The sequence below is a fragment of the Lethenteron reissneri genome, chromosome 14 (genome assembly GCF_015708825.2).
Source record: "Lethenteron reissneri isolate LAM-NWPU_2019-01 chromosome 14, ASM1570882v1, whole genome shotgun sequence".
Lineage (NCBI taxonomy): Eukaryota > Metazoa > Chordata > Hyperoartia > Petromyzontiformes > Petromyzontidae > Lethenteron > Lethenteron reissneri.
The window spans coordinates 13,076,774-13,096,999 of record NC_083792.1 but is presented as its reverse complement, the minus strand read 5'-3'; the positions used below and the strand labels follow the sequence as shown (position 1 = coordinate 13,096,999).

The 20,226-nt window shown below is 44.1% G+C and overlaps 1 protein-coding gene across 3 annotated transcripts in view; it reads right to left on the bottom strand.

Annotated features, from left to right (window-relative positions):
* Nucleotides 1-20,226, bottom strand: part of LOC133342426 (1-phosphatidylinositol 4,5-bisphosphate phosphodiesterase beta-1-like) — a 148,327-nt gene that overhangs the window by 40,673 nt on the left and 87,428 nt on the right. For all 3 annotated transcript variants that reach the window (XM_061551604.1, XM_061551605.1, XM_061551606.1), the window contains exons 4-7: nt 9,258-9,395; nt 8,029-8,108; nt 3,922-3,972; nt 550-625 (exon numbers count right to left, since the gene is read on the bottom strand). In XM_061551604.1, the coding sequence (XP_061407588.1) occupies nt 550-625; nt 3,922-3,972; nt 8,029-8,108; nt 9,258-9,395 (345 nt within the window). The remainder of the gene's footprint in view (nt 1-549; nt 626-3,921; nt 3,973-8,028; nt 8,109-9,257; nt 9,396-20,226) is intronic.

Sequence of the window (20,226 nt, the reverse complement as noted above, 5' to 3'; positions counted from 1 at the left end):
AGTGGTGTGCACCCTTTGGTGCAAACCACTGCGCCGTCGAGCACACCGGTCTATCCCCTGTCCTCATACTCTCCCCACCAGCGTATCGGGTTTACTTTTTAATTAAACAATTCACACATTCCTACATTGCAATTACATTCGTAAGTAATTAACACCTAAAACAATTAGCTGAGAGCTAAAAACTAGAGATGACAGCCGTAAACTCTAGCGATGTCACGTGCACCCCCGCAGAGATGTCTCACATACCCCCAAGATGCCACGCGCACCCCAAAGAGATGGCACGTGTGACTACTAGAGATGTCACGTGACTACTAGAGGTATCACGTGACTACTAGAAGTGTCACGTGTGACTGCTAGAGGTGTCACGTGACTACTAGAGAGGTCACGTGACCACTAGAGGTGTCACGTGACTGCTAGAGAGGTCATGTGACTACTAGAGAGGTCACGTGACTACTAGAGGTGCCACGTGTACCCCTGAGAGATGTCTCGACATACTGCTGGGTCGGGGACCACGGAGCCAGAGGAAGGGTGAAGGGAACGTTGCCTTACCCTTCCAAAAGGAAGCGCACAGCTCATCAGAGCCATCTCCACCTTCTTCTTGTCCGTGGGAAACATGCGCAGAATGCTACACAGAGGAGAAAGGGAAACACAAATAAATTCAGCTGCAGACGCTGCTCCGTTTGACATGCAGACGGCTTTCACCACCAACGTATGATTCATAATTAATTTTAGGGTCCGATTGCATAACTGAAACGTGTGTCGTAAACCCCCTCTGCCTGCACAGTCAATTAAAAAAGCTGGCACGGAAAAACAAGACGTGGCCAGTTTATCACTTTTTCAGCAGCAACACCGGTGCATTGTTGGAGAGTGATCTCACCGCATTTAACAACTGGGTACCCAATTGTTTTACATGACGCACATTATTTGTGCGACCAGATCCAAAAATGTAAAACACATTTGTAAATTACACTGCAATAAAAGTACAAGTATTACCGGGGATGTTTTGGCCAATGCTCCATCTTTAAAGCAAAGAAGGATCCTTCTTTCTCTCTGTTATGAAGAACAATATCCCTAAATGTTGCCTATTATATATATGTTTTCCTGTGTTGAATGTCTGCTGTTTGCGTTTGCGCACCATTGCCAACGATGTATCAAAAATGTGTCCTTCAATTTTTTGATTTAAAAAACTTAACGTTTCCTGAAATAAGGTAAGCTCAAATAATCAACTCATAACGGAAGCAAAGGAAACGGTTTAGTATGTTTTTATTAAGCAATTATTAAACAGAGAAATGTCTGTATTGCATTATTGAGTGTTTTCCAGTTTTGAAGAGAGGATTTACCTTAAATGTCAACTACAGTCAAGGCCGCGCACGACCAGAGTGGGGGATGGCTGTCACATTCCATGTTTTCACATTCCATCAATCAACACAAGCTCGTAAAACATCAGCAGTGAGCATTGCGCATACCCTTTGCTTGATTCACAGGATACATTTATGCTCTAGCTACGAAGCAGTATAATTGTCCAAGATAGGCTATAAACAAGAGGTCAATGTGAAATGAGATAAACCTTTTTTTTTATTTTACCACTAAAGGCCCACTGAGCTATACAGATCTTTTTCAGAAGCGACCTGGCCACAAATGATAGCTCAACGAAGTGGCTTATCATGTGGATATTTATAGCAGCCAAATACTCTAAATGTATGTTTCTACATGTGGAGGGAAAAACCAGAGGACCTGGAGAAAAATCCAGACGACCACGGGGAGAACATGCAACTCCAAATAAAGAGGCATGAGGGTCGGGATCGAACCTACGAACTCCTGTATACCAAGAGGGGTAGTTAACATCTCGCACGATTGGGCCACCGTAAATAGTGTATATATCAGTTGAACACGTCGGCTTTCGCGACCAATATTATTAATAATTAAGGTTTTGTGGGTTAGATCGCGAAAGTATAAATTAACAATTGTAAATGTTGTGGATTTACTCTCCAACACACCTGTGGGCTGAAGTAGTCACGAGTTTGCACGCTGTTTACGTGACAAACCCCTTACTGGCTGTGTCGGGTGGTGGAGGGTGACGACACATTTATACTTACGCGATCTAACCCAAAACCCTTTATGATGAGTGTATATATCGATGACCACCATGGGTAAAAAAGTGTTATAAAGCTGCTGCCAGGACACGTTGGGGCAAGCAGGGGGCAGTGTACATCTATCCTTCCCACCTTTACCAGCTGGCACATGACCAGTGTGGTGATGGAGGGTCAAATATCCCTCACGGTCCGCATTGTGTGCTGCACTAGTACTTGATTCCCATACACCCCGAGTTTCCCAACAACCCAAATGTTGTCATGAAGGATGCTAAGACTTCAAGAGAGCATTTGATTTGTGGATACATGCGCCCCTCATCGTGCACTGTGTAGAGGATCGCAGGTAACGTGTCAGTAATGACCAGACATGGAGGATATTGGATCATGAATATCTAATTAACATACACGCAGAGAATCGTGGGAAATGAATATTTGCACTATCAAAGTAATGAGGGCTCGGGGTGAGCATCTACATCATTAGACCTCCTTGGCCAGTACCAAAATATGAGCTGTACGCCTTTTGGAGTCCTCTGGTCGAGCACCAATTGGGTTGAGGCTCAAAAGAAAGTCGTCCCTTGGTGTGGACCAATCAGTTTCAAGGACAATGCATATATTATCATAGTGTGTTTTTGTTTGCATTTGACTGCAAGTATTGTGGTTAATGCAGACATGAATCCTTGTAAAAAGGTTTCAGTTTTGTTACCAGAAAAAAGGAAAAAAACTCTATTATTATATTTTGGTACTGGCCAAGGAGGTTTAATGATGAAATTAATATTTAATTAAAAAATATGGAGGAACCTGAATCGCAAACTATTCGGCGTAATCTGCAACCTTTCACTCCACGTGCGAGGAACTTCTGCAGGAACGTGAACTTTTCAGAGCTATTCCGAAACATTCAGTTCCTCAGGAAGCTCCCAGCAAATGGGGCGAACCTGACACTGCTGATTAAACCCTGAAGGTCAACTCTGGTCCAGACTTTGCCTGCTTAAACAAATGCTTCAGGGGAAGATTGGTCTATAAGGCCAAAAGACCAATGGGCTATATATATTAAATTCAAATGGAGAAATGGACTGCAGTTCATTTTACTAATATATTTTTCAAACAGACTACCTGTAGTCTGTGCACTGCAGCGTAAATTTGCTGGCCATGGTGGCAAAAATAGGTGGCAAAACTTTCAACGGTACCAATTTCATTACATGGCCAATAGAAGTGAATTCATGCGGCAGCCTAATTATTTTGGGTATCTTAGAACTAACACTGTATATAGATATAAAAAAACCAACTAAGTTACGCCACCTTATATGGAAACGAACAAGTGACATTATCTAGTCGGGGCCTGTGAACTAACTCTGGGTATGGCGCTCAGTTGCCGACCGGCAGATAAAGACGTCTGGCAATTTCGATTTAAAGCTTTCGTGACTGCAGGGATTCATCTTCGTGGTTCTTTCGGTAAAGTCACGTGACTTTACCGAAAGAACCAAGAAGATGTCTGGCAATGTTCCGTAACGGCGATAAATGCACAAAACAAATTGCAACAAAAACGCTAACAAAATTAAAAACAATTTATTTAAATCCCATCTTACACTTGAATACAATTTTTGGCCACAGATGTTGTCATTAACTTCCTTCTTGAACTATGCAAGAATTTTCACAATGCGTTCCTAAATGAGCCTCATCAGCAGTAACAGTGAAATAGAATTAATATGCTAATTGCCTTTTAATGCTTAAGCAGCTGTAGTGAACAGTAAATTGCTCCGAGCCTAGAACAAATCCTCTTACCATACATAAAAAAAACAAATCACAAGTACTCCGTGAATACAGCCTCACTCACCTTCTGACTGGCAGTTTATCTTCAATTTTCTGCAGTGTCAGTTTTGTGTATCTGCCAGAAGAGAATAAAATGATATACGATTAGACACACCCCAAGTTTCTCAAATCCCCATGCACCAGTCCCACCCAGCAGTATCGTCAAATGCAGTGGTGGGCTGTGCATTTTACACATCGGCCTTCAGTGCTATCCTCCCGCATTTAAACCGCCTTCGAATAACCTCACAATGACACCCCATATTCATAGACCCAGTAACCTTTATCGAGTGGAATAAAGTGATTTAACACGAGGCTCAACACCTATGAGAGTTACAATACACTAATTGCAGAGACATGAATACATGGTGACTGAAACCATCAAGGATGTATCACTAGTACGCAGTATGACAGGATGCTACATCACAAATAGACATCGCATAGCCCAAATCAATGTCATTACCAAAGAAACAAGAACAAACTCACAACAACCAGTCACATTTACTCATACGACCACCAAGCAAGCAAAAATGCCGTAAAACACAAATAACACAATCAGGATTCAATAGGCTTCCCCACAGAAAAAAAAATACACTAATCTAAAATCTAAAGCACTACATCTAAAAAACTAAACGTCACTAAATAAAGTTTAAATAAATCTTAGATGATGCTACGTTACGTGCTAGCTAGGTTTACTTCAGCTAGCTAAGTGGCCCTCCGATCACGCCACACGAAATATGCTGACGTAGGCGACTAGGCCAGCTAGAAGGCTCCCGCGTGTCAAAGAATACGCCCACCATGGCAAACTCAACACCTGATTGCTTCAAGAATATGACAATCAACAACATCATCCCCATTTGCTTCAACAGCAGAGGGGATTCACTCGACATTCTGAAGGCCTCAGGATAATTTTTTTACCCGGAGAGGCGGAGACAGCACAGGTGGTATCGGGTAGCCGGGTACCCGTTTGCGACCCTGGTGCGGCCGGCTACGGGTACGGGTAAGGAATCAAAACCCGTTTGCGACCTCTGCCTGACGGCCAGGCTCTGGTCAAATGGCAGTTTGCGTGTGACGGGGTAAAGTGTGGGTTTACTCCCACTACCTCTAAGTTTTAACTATTTTTTTTTGACCAGGTAAGGCCCAATGAGCTATATAGCTATTTTTCAGAAGTGACCTGGCCACAAATCATAGCCCAATGAAGTGGCTTATAACGTGCAAATGTGTACCAGCCAAATACTCTAAAGGCATGTTTCTAAATGTGGAGAGAAAAACCGGAGGACCCAGAGAAAAATCAACACGACCACGGGGAGAACATGCAAACTCCAGATATACAGGAGTCAGGGTTGGGATCGAACCCATAACCTCTTGCATACCAGGCGATGTAGTTAACATCTCGCCACTTTGGCGCCCAGTGTGGAAGGCCAAAATACCCATCTACAGTTATCGCAAGTAGAAGCCCTTCACGTGCATCACCGCTCCCCATCCCCCCACTACAAAAAGACAAAGATCCTCTCCCCTATAGCCTTAACACACTGTTGAGGCAAGTGTTGTAAGCGAACAACCTGTGTCGGCACGGCACGAGGGGGTGGCGTGGTCAGGACCGCTGGCCGCCTTTGTCTCCCTAGTGGCTATCTGTACACACCACACCAGCTTCTCGTTTGTGGCTGAGTCAAACGAGGAGGGGGCAGGGGACTGGCTCATATATCGTCGGTCGCCGGTGTTGGCCATGAGCAGGAATCAAACTCGGGTTGCCGGATAAATCATGCGGCGTGCTAAACACAGCACTATCACTCCACAAAGACAAAGATCCCCCCGAAACTCTTTGTTTCTTTCGGTAAAGTCACGTAGATAGAAAAAACAACTAATAAATCACGACGTTTCGATAGCAACACGATAGCAACACAAGCCATCATCTGAAGACGATGGCTTGTGTTGCTATCGAAACGTCGTGATTTATTAGTTGTTTTTTATACCTACGTGATTTACCGAAATAAACAAAGAGTATGAATTCCTGCAGCCACGAAAGCTTCAAATCCCCCTTTCGCCTTAACAGACTGTTGGGGCAGCACACATAAACACGAAAACAAATATTAATCTCTGTACGAGTTTGTTACACAGGTGTGCACATGAGCATATGCGAGTGCACAGGTTTACATGCGTGCAACGAGTTTGCGCGCGTGCACATAGACGCACACACATATGGTGCCACCAATAAATCTACTCAAACGAGGTACTGAACATCTCTTTTAAAGGGACCTCTGGGGCTACCGTGAAGGCCCAAGGGGAAGGTCAAGCCTTGAGGAAGTTTTCAGCAACCGTGTGTGTGTCTTTTGGGAAGATGCTAGCCGCAAGTTATGTGGGAGCCAACACGGGCACACTTAAGCCGTGCACTGCATTCCTTGAAGAAATATTGCCTGTGTTTACTTTGGCTTCGCACATATTCCAAGACATACTGTGGAAATTACCCTAACATTCAAGCATGGCATCGGGGCTAATATTTTCTAGGAGGAAAAAAAGAGTGGGTTACATAACAGTCAAGGTAACGTGTGGGGTATTCTCACAATCTCGCATGGAAGAGTAGGCCAAACACCCTCTGAGCCGGATCTCTAGATCCAAAGGCTCTTCCACCAACAGTGGAGTGAGCAATAAATTACAGGGCTGCACTTCACCCTTCTTTTACATGGCAGTCACCGTGACATTTTAAGAATAGCAGAACATTAAACGACCCTGGTTATATAATCCGGTATGCATTTTGTCGACACGCATTCTTAAACACGACTGCCGAAACGTGACACTTGTCAAGGAATTGCGTTTTAGATAAACACGATAAAAAGAAGCACTTGAAAGTTTCCAATCTTAATACTTTTTTAAGCGATGTATTTACATAGTCAGTGAGGAATTTTAAGTCCGCGGAAATATGTGGGGTTGATTTATCTCATGAAAATGGCACTCCCAGATAAGGCCACACTATGGGACATCAGAGACATTGTTTTTATATTTACATATATTATTAGAATCAGGATACACCTGGAATGGGTGGAATTTCCTCCACACTACACCCTGGCCAAACATCTAAATTGTTTCCGATTTATACTGACACATTTTTCTTGTTTGGGTTCAAGAGGCTACCAATTATGATTTTAAGTTTCTAATCCCGGTATAATTAACTCCGTAATTATTTTTGTTTATGAATAACACATGCACATAATTAACATGTCCATTACATTCAATGCTGACGGTTGATTATTTCATGACAGCTAACTAAATTGTTTTGTTCCAAGTAACATTTGTATTTTCTACTTTCAATGTCATTATATAACTTTCCACTTGCACTCAGTCTCATGCAACACTGCCTGGCACACGCATTTGCTTGTCAATTCATATGAAAACGAGTTGGACAGCTTAACCCAGGAATGCATTTGCATTAATGAACACGTTTTCTGTGTGCAGGGGGTATGCTCAAACACTGTCGTGTTTTTTAAGTGTTTAGAATTAAACTACTAAACAATACTGCCTGTTAAAATAAATACAGATATGATATTTCCATATGCAGTTACCTTTTAGAATACAACCTACAGCAATTAAATATACACATTTGCATTGTATATACATGCGGTGGAACATCACAATAACCAATTAATTTATAATGAGACGTCATGTTTTCCAAATGAAAGCATTAGAATTTAATATTAAAATGAACCACATATTGAAACAATATATTTCCGAGTATTTTAGTTTTTTACGGAGTAAATTCCGGCCAGGTGACTCACAATCGAAAGGTTGTGAGTCCAAATCCTGGTTGGGGATCAACTCAGCCCATCACACCTCTAGGGTGAATAAAATCGGTATCACCTTGTGGGAAAAATGAACAGTTGTTGTGATATTCAGAGTCTTAACCCGACCACTGGCTCAGGACTGTAAGCGGAAGATGAGGACCGCCTCAATGCTCATTTGAGCAAGAAATCATCTTTGACCTTTTTACTTTTTAAAATTATAATGCAAAATTATAGTTCTGTCAGAGTAGTCTGCATGCTGTTTCTTAAGCAGTCTGCATTATAAAGAGATGAATGCATTTATATTAACACATTAATCAATACATTTATAAAACATGGAATGCTGTACAAGCGCAACTCACACTTTGTTCAAAAACTTATCTCGCGATGAGTTCTGTGCGAGGAGGTTTGTAGCCAAAGTGAAGAGTTCATCCGTCCATTCCTTCAGTAACGCGAGATGGGACAGTCAAGAGAGCAAACGCAGAGTATTAATGAAGAGGGAAAACATTCGCCGTGGATCAATAACATCTCAGCATTCTCTGACACTCCGCAAAACTTCACGTGCCCTGTCGAGATGACCCAGGCTACTTTGCAGCGGCGGCAATTTATTTTTTGTATCTTCCAGAACTGAATCCAACATTTCGAACGGACACTGAGGCCAAAGTTTTATTTTCCCATCAGAATCAATCACCATCAAACGCCCTCGATGGCCTCGGCCAGGCTGCAGTGCCGCCGTAAATACTGTAAACCACACACACACTGTGCCACGCGATGTTGTGTGTTTGTTTTATTTACTTTGGGATATTTATTTCAAACTAAATTCCACTTGGGTGGTTTCAGTAAAGCTGGGCTCCGACAGTTGAAGAACGGAAAGTGAAGTGAGGAAGTGAGTGTGCACGTGAGCGATACAGAATATGGCCACAAATGTGAGGATGAACAGGTGAGCGAACACATAACCGAATGAGCAAGTGAGAGACCGAGCAGTTGCAGATAGCACTGGCGGGGGGCGTTGAGTGAGAGAGTAGGCGAGTTTATGAGCTGGCGCAGATGAGAAAACACTTACGTGTGAGAACAAGAGTGAGGAAGAGGCGGGTGGCATCGCTATCTTAATTCCTCTCACCAATTCCAAGATCATCTCCCCCTCTCCCCTCCCCACCCCCACCTCACCACTCTCACCTCACTCTGCTTCCTGAACTTGTTATGCTCCAGCAACCAAGGGTTCAAATAAAAAACCTGTCCATAATTCCCTTCTCCTTTTTAAGTCAAGGCTCAGGACCTCTACTTCTCCTGCCCATATGACTGTATCTCTCTCTCTCTTTGAGGTGTCTTTCTATTCACTTTTACTATGAGCTGTATATGGATCCAAATTATATTGGATTGCATTATTCACTTTAATTCTATCCTCATTCCCTTTTCTAATTAAAAAGAAACAAAACGTCTTCTTCCCCTGCTGGAGACAGGCAATGTTTAGCTCAATGTGCGCCGCGCGATGTGATGCGGTCACATTTAGAGACGCTTCACGAGCCCAAATCGAGTGCGTCAGTGACGGAGCGAGGAACAGTCAAACGGCGAGGAGAGTCCGAGGGCCCACCTTGGCCACGGACTCGGTCAAGGAGGTGAAGTTGAGGAAGGAGATGTTGACGAGGTCTGGGCCGTGCACCACAGTGATGGTCCGGCTCTCCATTCCGACGCCCGTGAAGCCCTCCACCTGGTCTCGGAACTTGGCGTCCTACACAAGGGCACAATGCACGTCAGGCAAGAGGAGATATTAGTTCTCTTAGGGCAGAGTCGGTCGTGTAGCAGTTAACGCGCTTGCGCTGCGAACCCAGTGATCTGGATTCGATACCCACTCACGGCCAACACCAGTGACGATTATTTCAACTGGTCCTGGGCCTCCCCTGGGTCGACTCAGCCTCAAATGAGTACCTGGTGTGGTGTGTAAACATCGCCACTGGAGAGACAAAGGCACCCACTCCCTCGTGTGCCTTTCCGGCTTTCATAGGTGCTCGCTAACAGTACTTGCCCTAACATGAGGAAGCTTTAACTTTGGTACGATGTTCATAATCGTTAAAAACACTGCCTTGAAAGGGGAAAAATATATTATCGGTGACGTTTGAGGCAATGTCCCTTCTTTATAGCGCTGGAAAAAGTGCCATTGTCCAAAATGTCACCTGTTAGACATGTTGTTCCTTTAAAGGCCACGCAGTGCTCTTGATGAATGTGCCAAGGCGTTTGTTACGAGTGTTTGTGCAATCGTGTTCATGGCCCAAGATGTGATTAATTAATTCTGCATTGTACCCACAATTTATTTGCTCATTCTTTTCGAGCAGTTTGCCCGATAGTGTGAAATCAGCTTGACACGTCGGCTTTCACGACCGATATTATTCATAATAAACATTTTTGTTCGTTCCAAAATCGCCCGATGATGCTGGTTGATGTAATTACCAGCCAAACGTCACAGTACTCAGAGTGTAAATGTTGTGGATTCTCTCTCCAACACTCAACCGGTGGGCTGCAGTAGTAATTAATTGGCAGGTTTTGTTTACGTGGCAAACCTTACTAATTATATTCTTAGGTTTTTTCGGTAAAGTCACGTAGGTAAAACATAAAAATTAATACAAATAAAAAAATAAAAATCACGACGTTTCGGAGGCAACACAAGCTTCCGTTACTAATTGTCTGTGTCAGGTGGTGGCGGGTTACTGACACATTTATATTTATGCTATCCGACCTAAAAAAAAACCTTTAGTGTGAACCTAACCAAATTAGGGGTGCGACATTTGCCGCTTCACAAATCATCGCATCGTCTTTTTCCGTGTTCACCGTTTGATTCGACAATCAAATCTTGGTCAACATCGTGGTCTATGTCGTGGCCCCTAGTGGCTGGAGGGAGTCATGTGAACTTATGACTCGCGACACGTGTGAATGCATATGCTACATGCACTAAAGAATGGGTATTAAGCCATGACATAAAACATCATCGCAGCCTCAAACGTAATACAAACGAGCATAGTAAAGCATAACTGAACACGTAACAATCATCTTTACGAACCTGCTTCCGTTCCTCTATTAAACCCCATCCCTTCTCCCATGCCCATCCTACTTCTACTGCCTGCCCCGTCCCCCAGCTATAACCAGGCCTGCCCCAACCCCTATCACTACCCCAACCCCTATCACTACCACAACCCCTATCACTACCCCAACCCCTATCACTACCCCAACCCCTATCACTACCCCAACCCCTATCACTACCCCAACCCCTATCACTACCCCAACCCCTATCACTACCCCAACCCCTATCACTACAACAACCCCTATCACTACCCCTATCACTACCCCAACCCCTATCACTACCACAACCACTATCACTACCATAACCCCTATCACTACCCCAACCCCTATCACTACAACAACCCCTATCACTACCACAACCCCTATCACTACCACAACCCCTATCCACTACCCCAGCCCCTATCACTACCCCAACCCCTATCACTACAACAACCCCTATCACTACCCAAACCCTATCACTACCCCAACTCCTATCACTACCACAACCCCTATCACTACCACAACCCCTATCACTACCCCAGCCCCTATCACTACCCCAACTCCTATCACTACCCCAACTCCTATCACTACCACAACCCCTATCACTACCACAACCCCTATCACTACCCCAGCCCCTATCACTACCCCAACCCCTATCACTACCCCAACCCTATCACTACCCCTATCACTACCCCAACCCCTATCACTACAACAACCCCTATCACTACCCCTATCACTACCCCAACTCCTATCACTACCACAACCCCTATCACTACCACAACCCCTATCACTACCCCAGCCCCTATCACTACCCCAACCCCTATCACTACCCCAACCCCTATCACTACAACAACCCCTATCACTACCCCTATCACTACCCCAACCCCTATCACTACCACAACCACTATCACTACCATAACCCCTATCACTACCCCAACCCCTATCACTACCCCAACCCCTATCACTACCCCAACCCCTATCACTACCACAACCCCTATCCACTACCCCAACCCCTATCACTACCACAACCCCAATCACTACCACAACCCCTATCACTACCACAAACCCTATCACTACAACAACCCATATCACTACCCCAACCCCTATAACTACCACAACTCCTATCACTACCACAACCCCTATCACTACCCCAACCCCTATCACTACCCCAACCCCTATAACTACCACAACTCCTATAACTACCACAACTCCTATCACTACCACAACCCCTATCACTACCACAACCCCTATCACTACCCCTACCCCTATCACTACCACAATCCCTATCACTACCACAACCCCTATCACTACCACAACCCCTATCACAACCCCAACCCCTATCACTACCACAACTCCTATAACTACCACAACCCCTATCACTACCACAACCCCTATCACTACCACAACCCCTATCACTACCCCTACGCCTATCACTACCACAATCCCTATCACTACCACAACTCCTATCACTACAACAACTCCTATCACTACCACAACCCCTATCACTACCACAACCCCTATCACTACCACAACCCCTATCACTACCACAACCCCTATCACTACCACAACCCCTATCACTACCACAACTCATATCACTACCACAACCCCTATCACTACCACAACCCCTATCACTACCACAACCCCTATCACTACCACAACCCCCCGTAACCACTCCCACCTGTTCTCCTGTCACCAAAACTACACCACCACTTTTAATAACCCCACTCTATATTTTAACCACTATCATGTTATGCACAATTTTATAATCATTGTCAAGCGCCTAGATGAATCGATTTAAGAAAATAACATTTCCCCCATGCAAAATGTAATAAAGTTACACTAAGCTGCTTCTCTTGGGCAATAATTAACTTGTTTAGACAGAAAATTGGCTTCACGAACAAACTAAACACAGCGTGACATTTACATCATCTGCACTTAAGAGTCTTGTGTAATCAAAGAATGCACTTTAGTGCTAAACAAGCAACATTCACAGGCAGCCAATGATGCGAGGTTCTCTCTCTTCTCATATCTGACCACTCTTTGTTCATGATCAGGTGGCTGAGGTGTCAACTGAGCAAGACACCTTAAGCCTTCTAACTTAATTTGCCATTGGCAATACTGTACTGCGAGCAGAAGTTATTTGACAATTTTAAAGAGCATCTACACATTAACCCGCTTGAACAGATAAAGTAGGCACATTACTACGCATCAATTCATTATTTAAAATAGATTACTACGGAGATGGTATGTGAATCATATATTGCGAGCAAGTATCCATTATTATTCACGCAAATTATATATGAATTATTACACACCGAAAGACCCAAAGAATATTAATCATGTTACATTTAGTCTTTTGGCCCGTACAGAACTGAAATAATGTGTTCTTTAATCAAATAGCGGCCCTAGACATGTGACAATTCCTCGACTCGATGTGGAATGGGGCAGTGAATCGGAAGAGCCCCAGTAAAAGTAATACGAGGACACAACAATGAACACAACGCATATTCATCTTCTTGGTTCTTTCGGTAAAGTCACGTAGAAGGGAAGTAATAAAATAATAAAAATAGAAGAATTCTTCACCTGAGGACGGCTGCTTGCGTTGTAGCCGAAACGTCGTGAGAATTATTTTATTATGTTTATTTTTATTATTTTATTACTTCCCTTCTACGTGACTTTACCGAAAGAACCAAGAAGATGAATCCCTGCGTTGTAGCCGAAACGTCGTGAGAATTATTTTATTATGTTTATTTTTATTATTTTATTACTTCCCTTCTACGTGACTTTACCGAAAGAACCAAGAAGATGAATCCCTGCAGTCACGAAGGCTTGAAATCGAAATACAACGCATATTTATTTCAATGTTAAAATGTTTTAAACCGCAGGTACCGAGCGTTGTAGTGAAAACGCGCACACCGCGACAATTCACGGTCACGTCGCAGTGAAATAATCCCTCCAACAGGTGGCGACGTCACGCCGCCGGGTCCTGCACACGAGAGTGCGCAGGCAGTCCTCGGTTAACGAACGCCGCGCCTACGAACAAGCGGCCGTGAAAGATGCGTTGTTTTTTTGTTGTTTACATTGACTTCAAACGCGAACTATCACTTGCAAAATTTAACCGCGACACTATTTTGTTCGGCTGAACGATCCTCCGCGGGATGTAATGAGTCAGCCTCGTGCTGCGGGTGAGTGTTTGTGTATGCGCGCATTTAAATATACAGATTACCGTGCTCCGACTTACGAACCGTTCGGCTTACGAACGGGTCTCGGGAACTAATAATGTTCGAAAGTCGGGGACTTGTCGTATTTGTGCCTAACTCAAGAGGTAAATAAAACAACGTGGAAAGGTCATGCCATGCGCGCAAGGATTGTGGCGTCCCCCCCCCCCCCCCCCCCCCCCCAACATGCGTTGATCCTGCTGAGTGTTGAAGTGGCGACATTAACGCTGCTGCATCTCCAGCCTGACGACGAGATGGTGCGTGCCGGACAGCAAGTCATCGCGAGGGCATTGCGTGCGTCCCTCCACCGGTCTCGCGCACCCGCCAAGGCGAATATTTGCTGTGCCGGTTTAATTTTCTTTGTGTGTGTGTGTGTGCCAGACGCTTTGGGAAACCCTTTCCTCAATTGTGGGCTGGTTTTCTCAAGGGCATAGTCCCGCATAGCAACGTAACTTCATATTGTGCTAAAGTGTTGTTCATATTAGATCATCTTTAGGATAGCCCCCACCTCCATCTCGTGTGAGAGAGACAGAAGGGACCAGAGGTGGGACAAAGTCATTGTTATGCAAGTCCAAGTCGAGTCTGAAGTCATCAAATTCATGACTCGAGTCTGACTCGAGTCCAAGTCACATGACTCGAGTCCACACCTCAGGAAGGGACAGACAGAGCTCATGTGCGTCAACAGAAGTGGGAAAGCATTACAAATGTAAGCGGAAAATCCACTACTCAGAAAGGTTTCCAAAGAACATCCAACAGCAATAATCAACAAGTACCACTGAAGTCGGCAACATGTTTGCACGAGATGATTTTAATCAAACATGCCTTACAGGTTGTTAATTAGGCAGCGTATTACCAAATGGCATTGAACATTACAATCAAATCTTGACTTAAAGCTTTCGTGACTTCAGGAATTAATATTCTTTGGGTCTTTCGGTAAAGTTACGTGGATAGGTAAAAAACAATAACAAAAAACTACGGCATTTCGATCGCAACACAATCGGTCATCATCAGGAAGAACACTTGTGTTGCGATCGAAACGTCGGCGTTTTTTGTTATTTTTTGTTATTTTCCTATCTACGTGACTTTACCGAAAGACAATCAAACTAACATTTCTTCTCATAAGCGGAAGCATCGCATATTAAGGTAAAACACACGCCATATTGTTTGCTGTTAAAATGACAGCATGTAAGTAAACACAACACGAGGTGCACACACAGATATACGTGTGGAATAGAGACGCTTTGCATCAGTCGAATAACACATGAACTAAGAAGTGGATTAAAAGATTCCTTGGCCACTCCTGAACCCTGACCGCCCGGCCCTCTCTAGAAAAGTCGGGTCTCTAACTCTCTCGTTAAGCGTGAACATTTCCCAAAGAAACCCAACATTACAAACGATAACAATAAACAAATAAATACGCAGTTTTTTATTAGCCTGATTATTTTGCACGAACGTTACCATTACAGTTTACAGGTAGTCCCCGACTTACGATGGTCCGACTTACGATATTTCGATCTTACGATGGCGATAGCGATACGACAAAATTGTAAAATATTTTACATTTCACGCGGCAGGCAAACGCAGCAGCGTACGAGGTACGATGCTGTACGTTGGGACGCCGCCGGGATGTACGCATATAGTTTATACAGTATTATCACCATTCTTTAAGACTCCTGGGTAAGCTCGGCCATCTTCGACTTACGATATTTTCGACTTACGATGGGGTCGTCGTAACGCATCTCCATCGTAAGTCGGGGACTACCTGTAAATCTCCATGCGAAGTATGTAGTCAGTAATGAAACTCAAGACACAAGGTCTATAGTGCAGAATGCTTCCTCTACCAAACGTTGTCACCAGCATGGTTTTTTTTATAGAAAATTAGTATCTAATTAAAATTGCGCTAAGAATTCGAGATGAGTTTTTTTAATATTCAGGAAATATAATAAGATACAAAACACGATCAAAATACTCGCCAAACAACAATTACCCAGGCCGCTTCTTCTCTTTAATGAGCGTCTCTAATTTCATTTTATGCCGTCGTCATTTCAGCATGATTGTGAAAACCTAAATATTTTGCATCCATATTTTTACATCCAGCTAAAAATACGTACGTAATGTAAAGAAGTGATTCACCGTATAAAATGTATGCAATCTACGATACTAATTGCAAGATGCAAAGCAAGTGTGGCAAATGTACTGCTCGACCAATCAGTTGCAGGTTCTCATGCTATAATAATGCAGTTATAATATTACACACACGAGAGAGACAATTTATCAATGATGCTATCACGGGTCTGGTTTACTTAGTATTCATCATTCATGCCTTCTCAAACTCAACTCAGTGTCGCCATCTGATCGAGTTTGCACAGCGTTCGCCCCTAATCTGCTTAGAATTCAGCAAAAATGCCTCAGGCTTCATAAGCCCAAACCAAAGTACTCTTATTGTTGTTGTATGCGAACAGAATGAAACACTCAAATAAAAAATTCAAATTGCTTTAATACACCGAGAGCGTTTGGCTTGTACTACTGCGTGTTGTTCGGCATTACGCCAGACGTTTCGCTCCACGTGCCAGGGGAGGGAGGAGCTTCTTCAGGAACAGAATTCATTTCGGATCCTGACATGGATTCAGTTTCCCGAGGACGCTCCCAGCACGTGAAGTAAAACGTCGGACGTCGTGTAAAACAACGCGCGGTACAACTCGAAAACGCATCACACGGTATCGCAAAAGGGGTCGTGGCTTTTGGTTTCGTTTTTTGTTGCAATGGAATTCGTTCTGCAACGCAGTGGTTTTGGCTCCCCGCCGCACGCTCACGAGTGAAGACTTTGTGACCCTACCGTGGGGCTGGCAACGTGCGGTGGCAATTGAGGATGTTACAGCCCATCCCTCTGTTGTCGGGGAATAGCTGGGAAGAGTGTAGTCTTCTATAAGAAATTACAGAGATTTGTGACGTTTGCTAAAAAATACGAAAAGCAAAAAAAAACAGAGCACTGTCCCAGGATAGCGATCGGAACCCTCCAAGTCTCGAGTCTCAGTCAAGTCTTCTTGTGAAAATATATACATATAGAAGTAGTGTGTTTGAGACTTTAGCCTAATTACAAAACAGATCGGCAGACAATGTCTGCTTCTTACAGCTGTCTCTCCGCATAAAATGTAATTGTATTTTAGCCGAGTACGCTTGGACAAACTTTTCGGGTAGAAATTAAAATAATAAACATTTCATGGTTTTCATTTTGGTGTTTCAGGTTTCAACCTCCTTCATTCACGTCAATTCAAAACACAACGACATATTCATCTTGAAGCCACGCAGACACGGCACGTGTATCTCGTGGCAGACAGATACGATGTACCGTTGTTTGCCGAGCTGTGCACGTGGAATACAAATTCTACAGGAGGCGATACACTCACCGGATGGACACCCGTTTTGCACGAGGTATTAACTGTTACTCTTCTGTAACCTCAAGTGTAACGCAGCAATGTCGGCAGCGACCGTGCGTGTCTAAACACGTGTCTGTGCACGTGTCCGTGCGTGTGACTTCACGTGACGGGAGTGGCAGGGTTGAAGTGTGTGACCGCACCACAATGGAATCCTGGCCACCCGAGTTCAATTCCTGGCCGTCGACACCGTAATCTGGCTCTGCCTCCACTTTGCTTGACTTGGCAAAAAAGACACCTGGCGATGTACCGTTTTAAGACCAAGGAGTACTGTCATAATAGTATTATCGTAATGCCTTACATTAATATCTCCCGGGAAGTGTCAGCGAGTTGCAAGATTGCACTGACATGTTTGGTCAAATAAAACCAATGGAACTGAGGGAATAGCACTCACTGTTCTGCACGGGAACATTCAAGAATCCATACTCTTAGGTTTTTCGGTAAAGTCAGTAAATTTGGCTGTGACGGTCCCACCTGAAGACGGAGACTTGTGTTGCCTCCGAAACGTCGTGATTTAATTTAGTTATTTTAATTTATTATTATATTATTTTTACCTACGTGACTTACCGAAAACAACCTAAGAGTATGAATCCTTGCAGTCACGAAAGCTTCAAATCTAGAATTCAAGAATCCAATTGTTTACGGGCATCTTCTGGCCACCTTGCAGTCCAAGCCTATGGCACCTGATATTCTCAAACAGTCGCTCATCCAACCAGGCTCAAATTTGCTTAGTTTCCGATTAGTGTGTAATCAATACTCTCTGTCCACACAACTGGGCAGGGGACATTGGTGCTGTGTGTCGCAGACCCTACTGCTATCGAATGTGCTGTGCCAACTTTGTAAGTGCTCACTAATCACACATGTCGTTCCAGTCTGTTCAATATGAAAAGCATATCCGTACATTTGCCTGTGAGTTTTTCTTGCCCCCACATCTACTCACGCAATCTACGTTATAATACATGTGACTGTGTAGGTCAGGCTATCAATCACAGCCTTTTTTAGAGTAATTTTTGTTGTACAAAGTTGCATCAGGCCTCACTGATCGGAAAAAAACCAGGGATCTATGTTATTGTTTATGCGATGTATAACCTTGTACTTACATGTTTTAAATAATGCACAAGAATGTCACCGTGGTAATTTTATGGCTGTTCAGTAATTATTCCCATTCCGATATATGTTTTGTTGTTGAGAATTTTTAAAATATAATTCATGTAAAATGTTCACCCATCCCAGAAGCCTAACGGGCTGTTCCTGACTTTCAGCTGCATATTGAAGTCCATGCAGAAACATCATCGCATGTGTTACACAATGCTGCCAGCCAGACTCTCAGAAAGCAATTGGCATGCAAATGGGATTACCACACACAGCAGCAGCAGCACCATCCACTGCAAACGCTGCCCTCTTCCATTCAGGACCCAGACATAAGCACATGCCACCACATAAGCACATGCCACCACATAAGCACATGCCACCACATAAGCACATGCCACCACATAAGCACATGCCACCACATAAGCACATGCCACCACATAAGCACATGCCACCACATAAGCACATGCCACCACATAAGCACATGCCACCACATAAGCACATGCCACCACATAAGCACATGCCACCACATAAGCACATGCCACCACATAAGCACATGCCACCACATAAGCACATGCCACCACATAAGCACATGCCACCACATAAGCACATGCCACCACATAAGCACATGCCACCACATAAGCACATGCCACCACATAAGCACATGCCACCACATAAGCACATGCCACCACATAAGCACATGCCACCACATAAGCACATGCCACCACATAAGCACATGCCACCACATAAGCACATGCCACCACATAAGCACATGCCACCACATAAGCACATGCCACCACATAAGCACATGCCACCACATAAGCACATGCCACCACAGCAATGGGCTGCCACAGTGACGTAGCTTTAGAATATGTAGGCGGTGCAACTGCACCAGGGCTTTCCACGGGCCAGATGGGCCCAGGCTCTGGGCTATAAAGAGGGTAGGGGACCCCATTTAATTTCTTTCACCATGGGGCCCATGCCAACCACGTTATGCCACTGAGATTCCCGCACTACCACCCCATGCTTTTGCACACCAGAGCACTGGGGGTAAGCGTCCACTCGCAACGCTTAATCCTCAGCACACGTGCCCGTGATAGGGAAGTGGCAGCGTAATTTGGTCTGGAAGAATCAGATGTGATGTTTCAAATGAGATGTCCCATCTCAGCTGCCTCATCGCATTCCCCGTGCACACTCTGATCAATTTGTTACCATTGTCCCTTCAGCACAAAGTGTCCCCCCAGAAATCCCTCAGCAATAGGAGGCAGTTCGCAATATGGGCCGTGCAATTATGAGCTCTATCTTTAACTTTTCATCACAGTTCTTATAAAGATTCACCGTCGCTTTCATTCTCTCTGCCTTGATTAATTCATGATCTCTTTGCACAAAAAAAGCATGGACATGTGCATACATAAAATTGGCATTCAGACAGAAAGAGGTGGAACATGGATGAGAGAACATGTAAGTGATGGTAACATATTGCTAGGGGTTGGATAAGTATTCTTGTTATTGTTAAGGATGGTGTTAGGGTTACTATTAGTGTTAGGTTGGTGGCTAGGATCAGGGTTGTGGTTAAGATGAATGCACGTTGAACGTCTTTTGCACCACAAGTAGCCAGCCGTGCTAACCGGAGGTATGGGGGAAGGACAGCAAATTAAACACAACAAGCAGCTCTAACGAAATGAGTTTCCCATACATATTTGAAAGTGCACACGATCACATTGTACCGCGTGTTGCTTGGCACCATGTCCGACACGAGGAGAAGCAC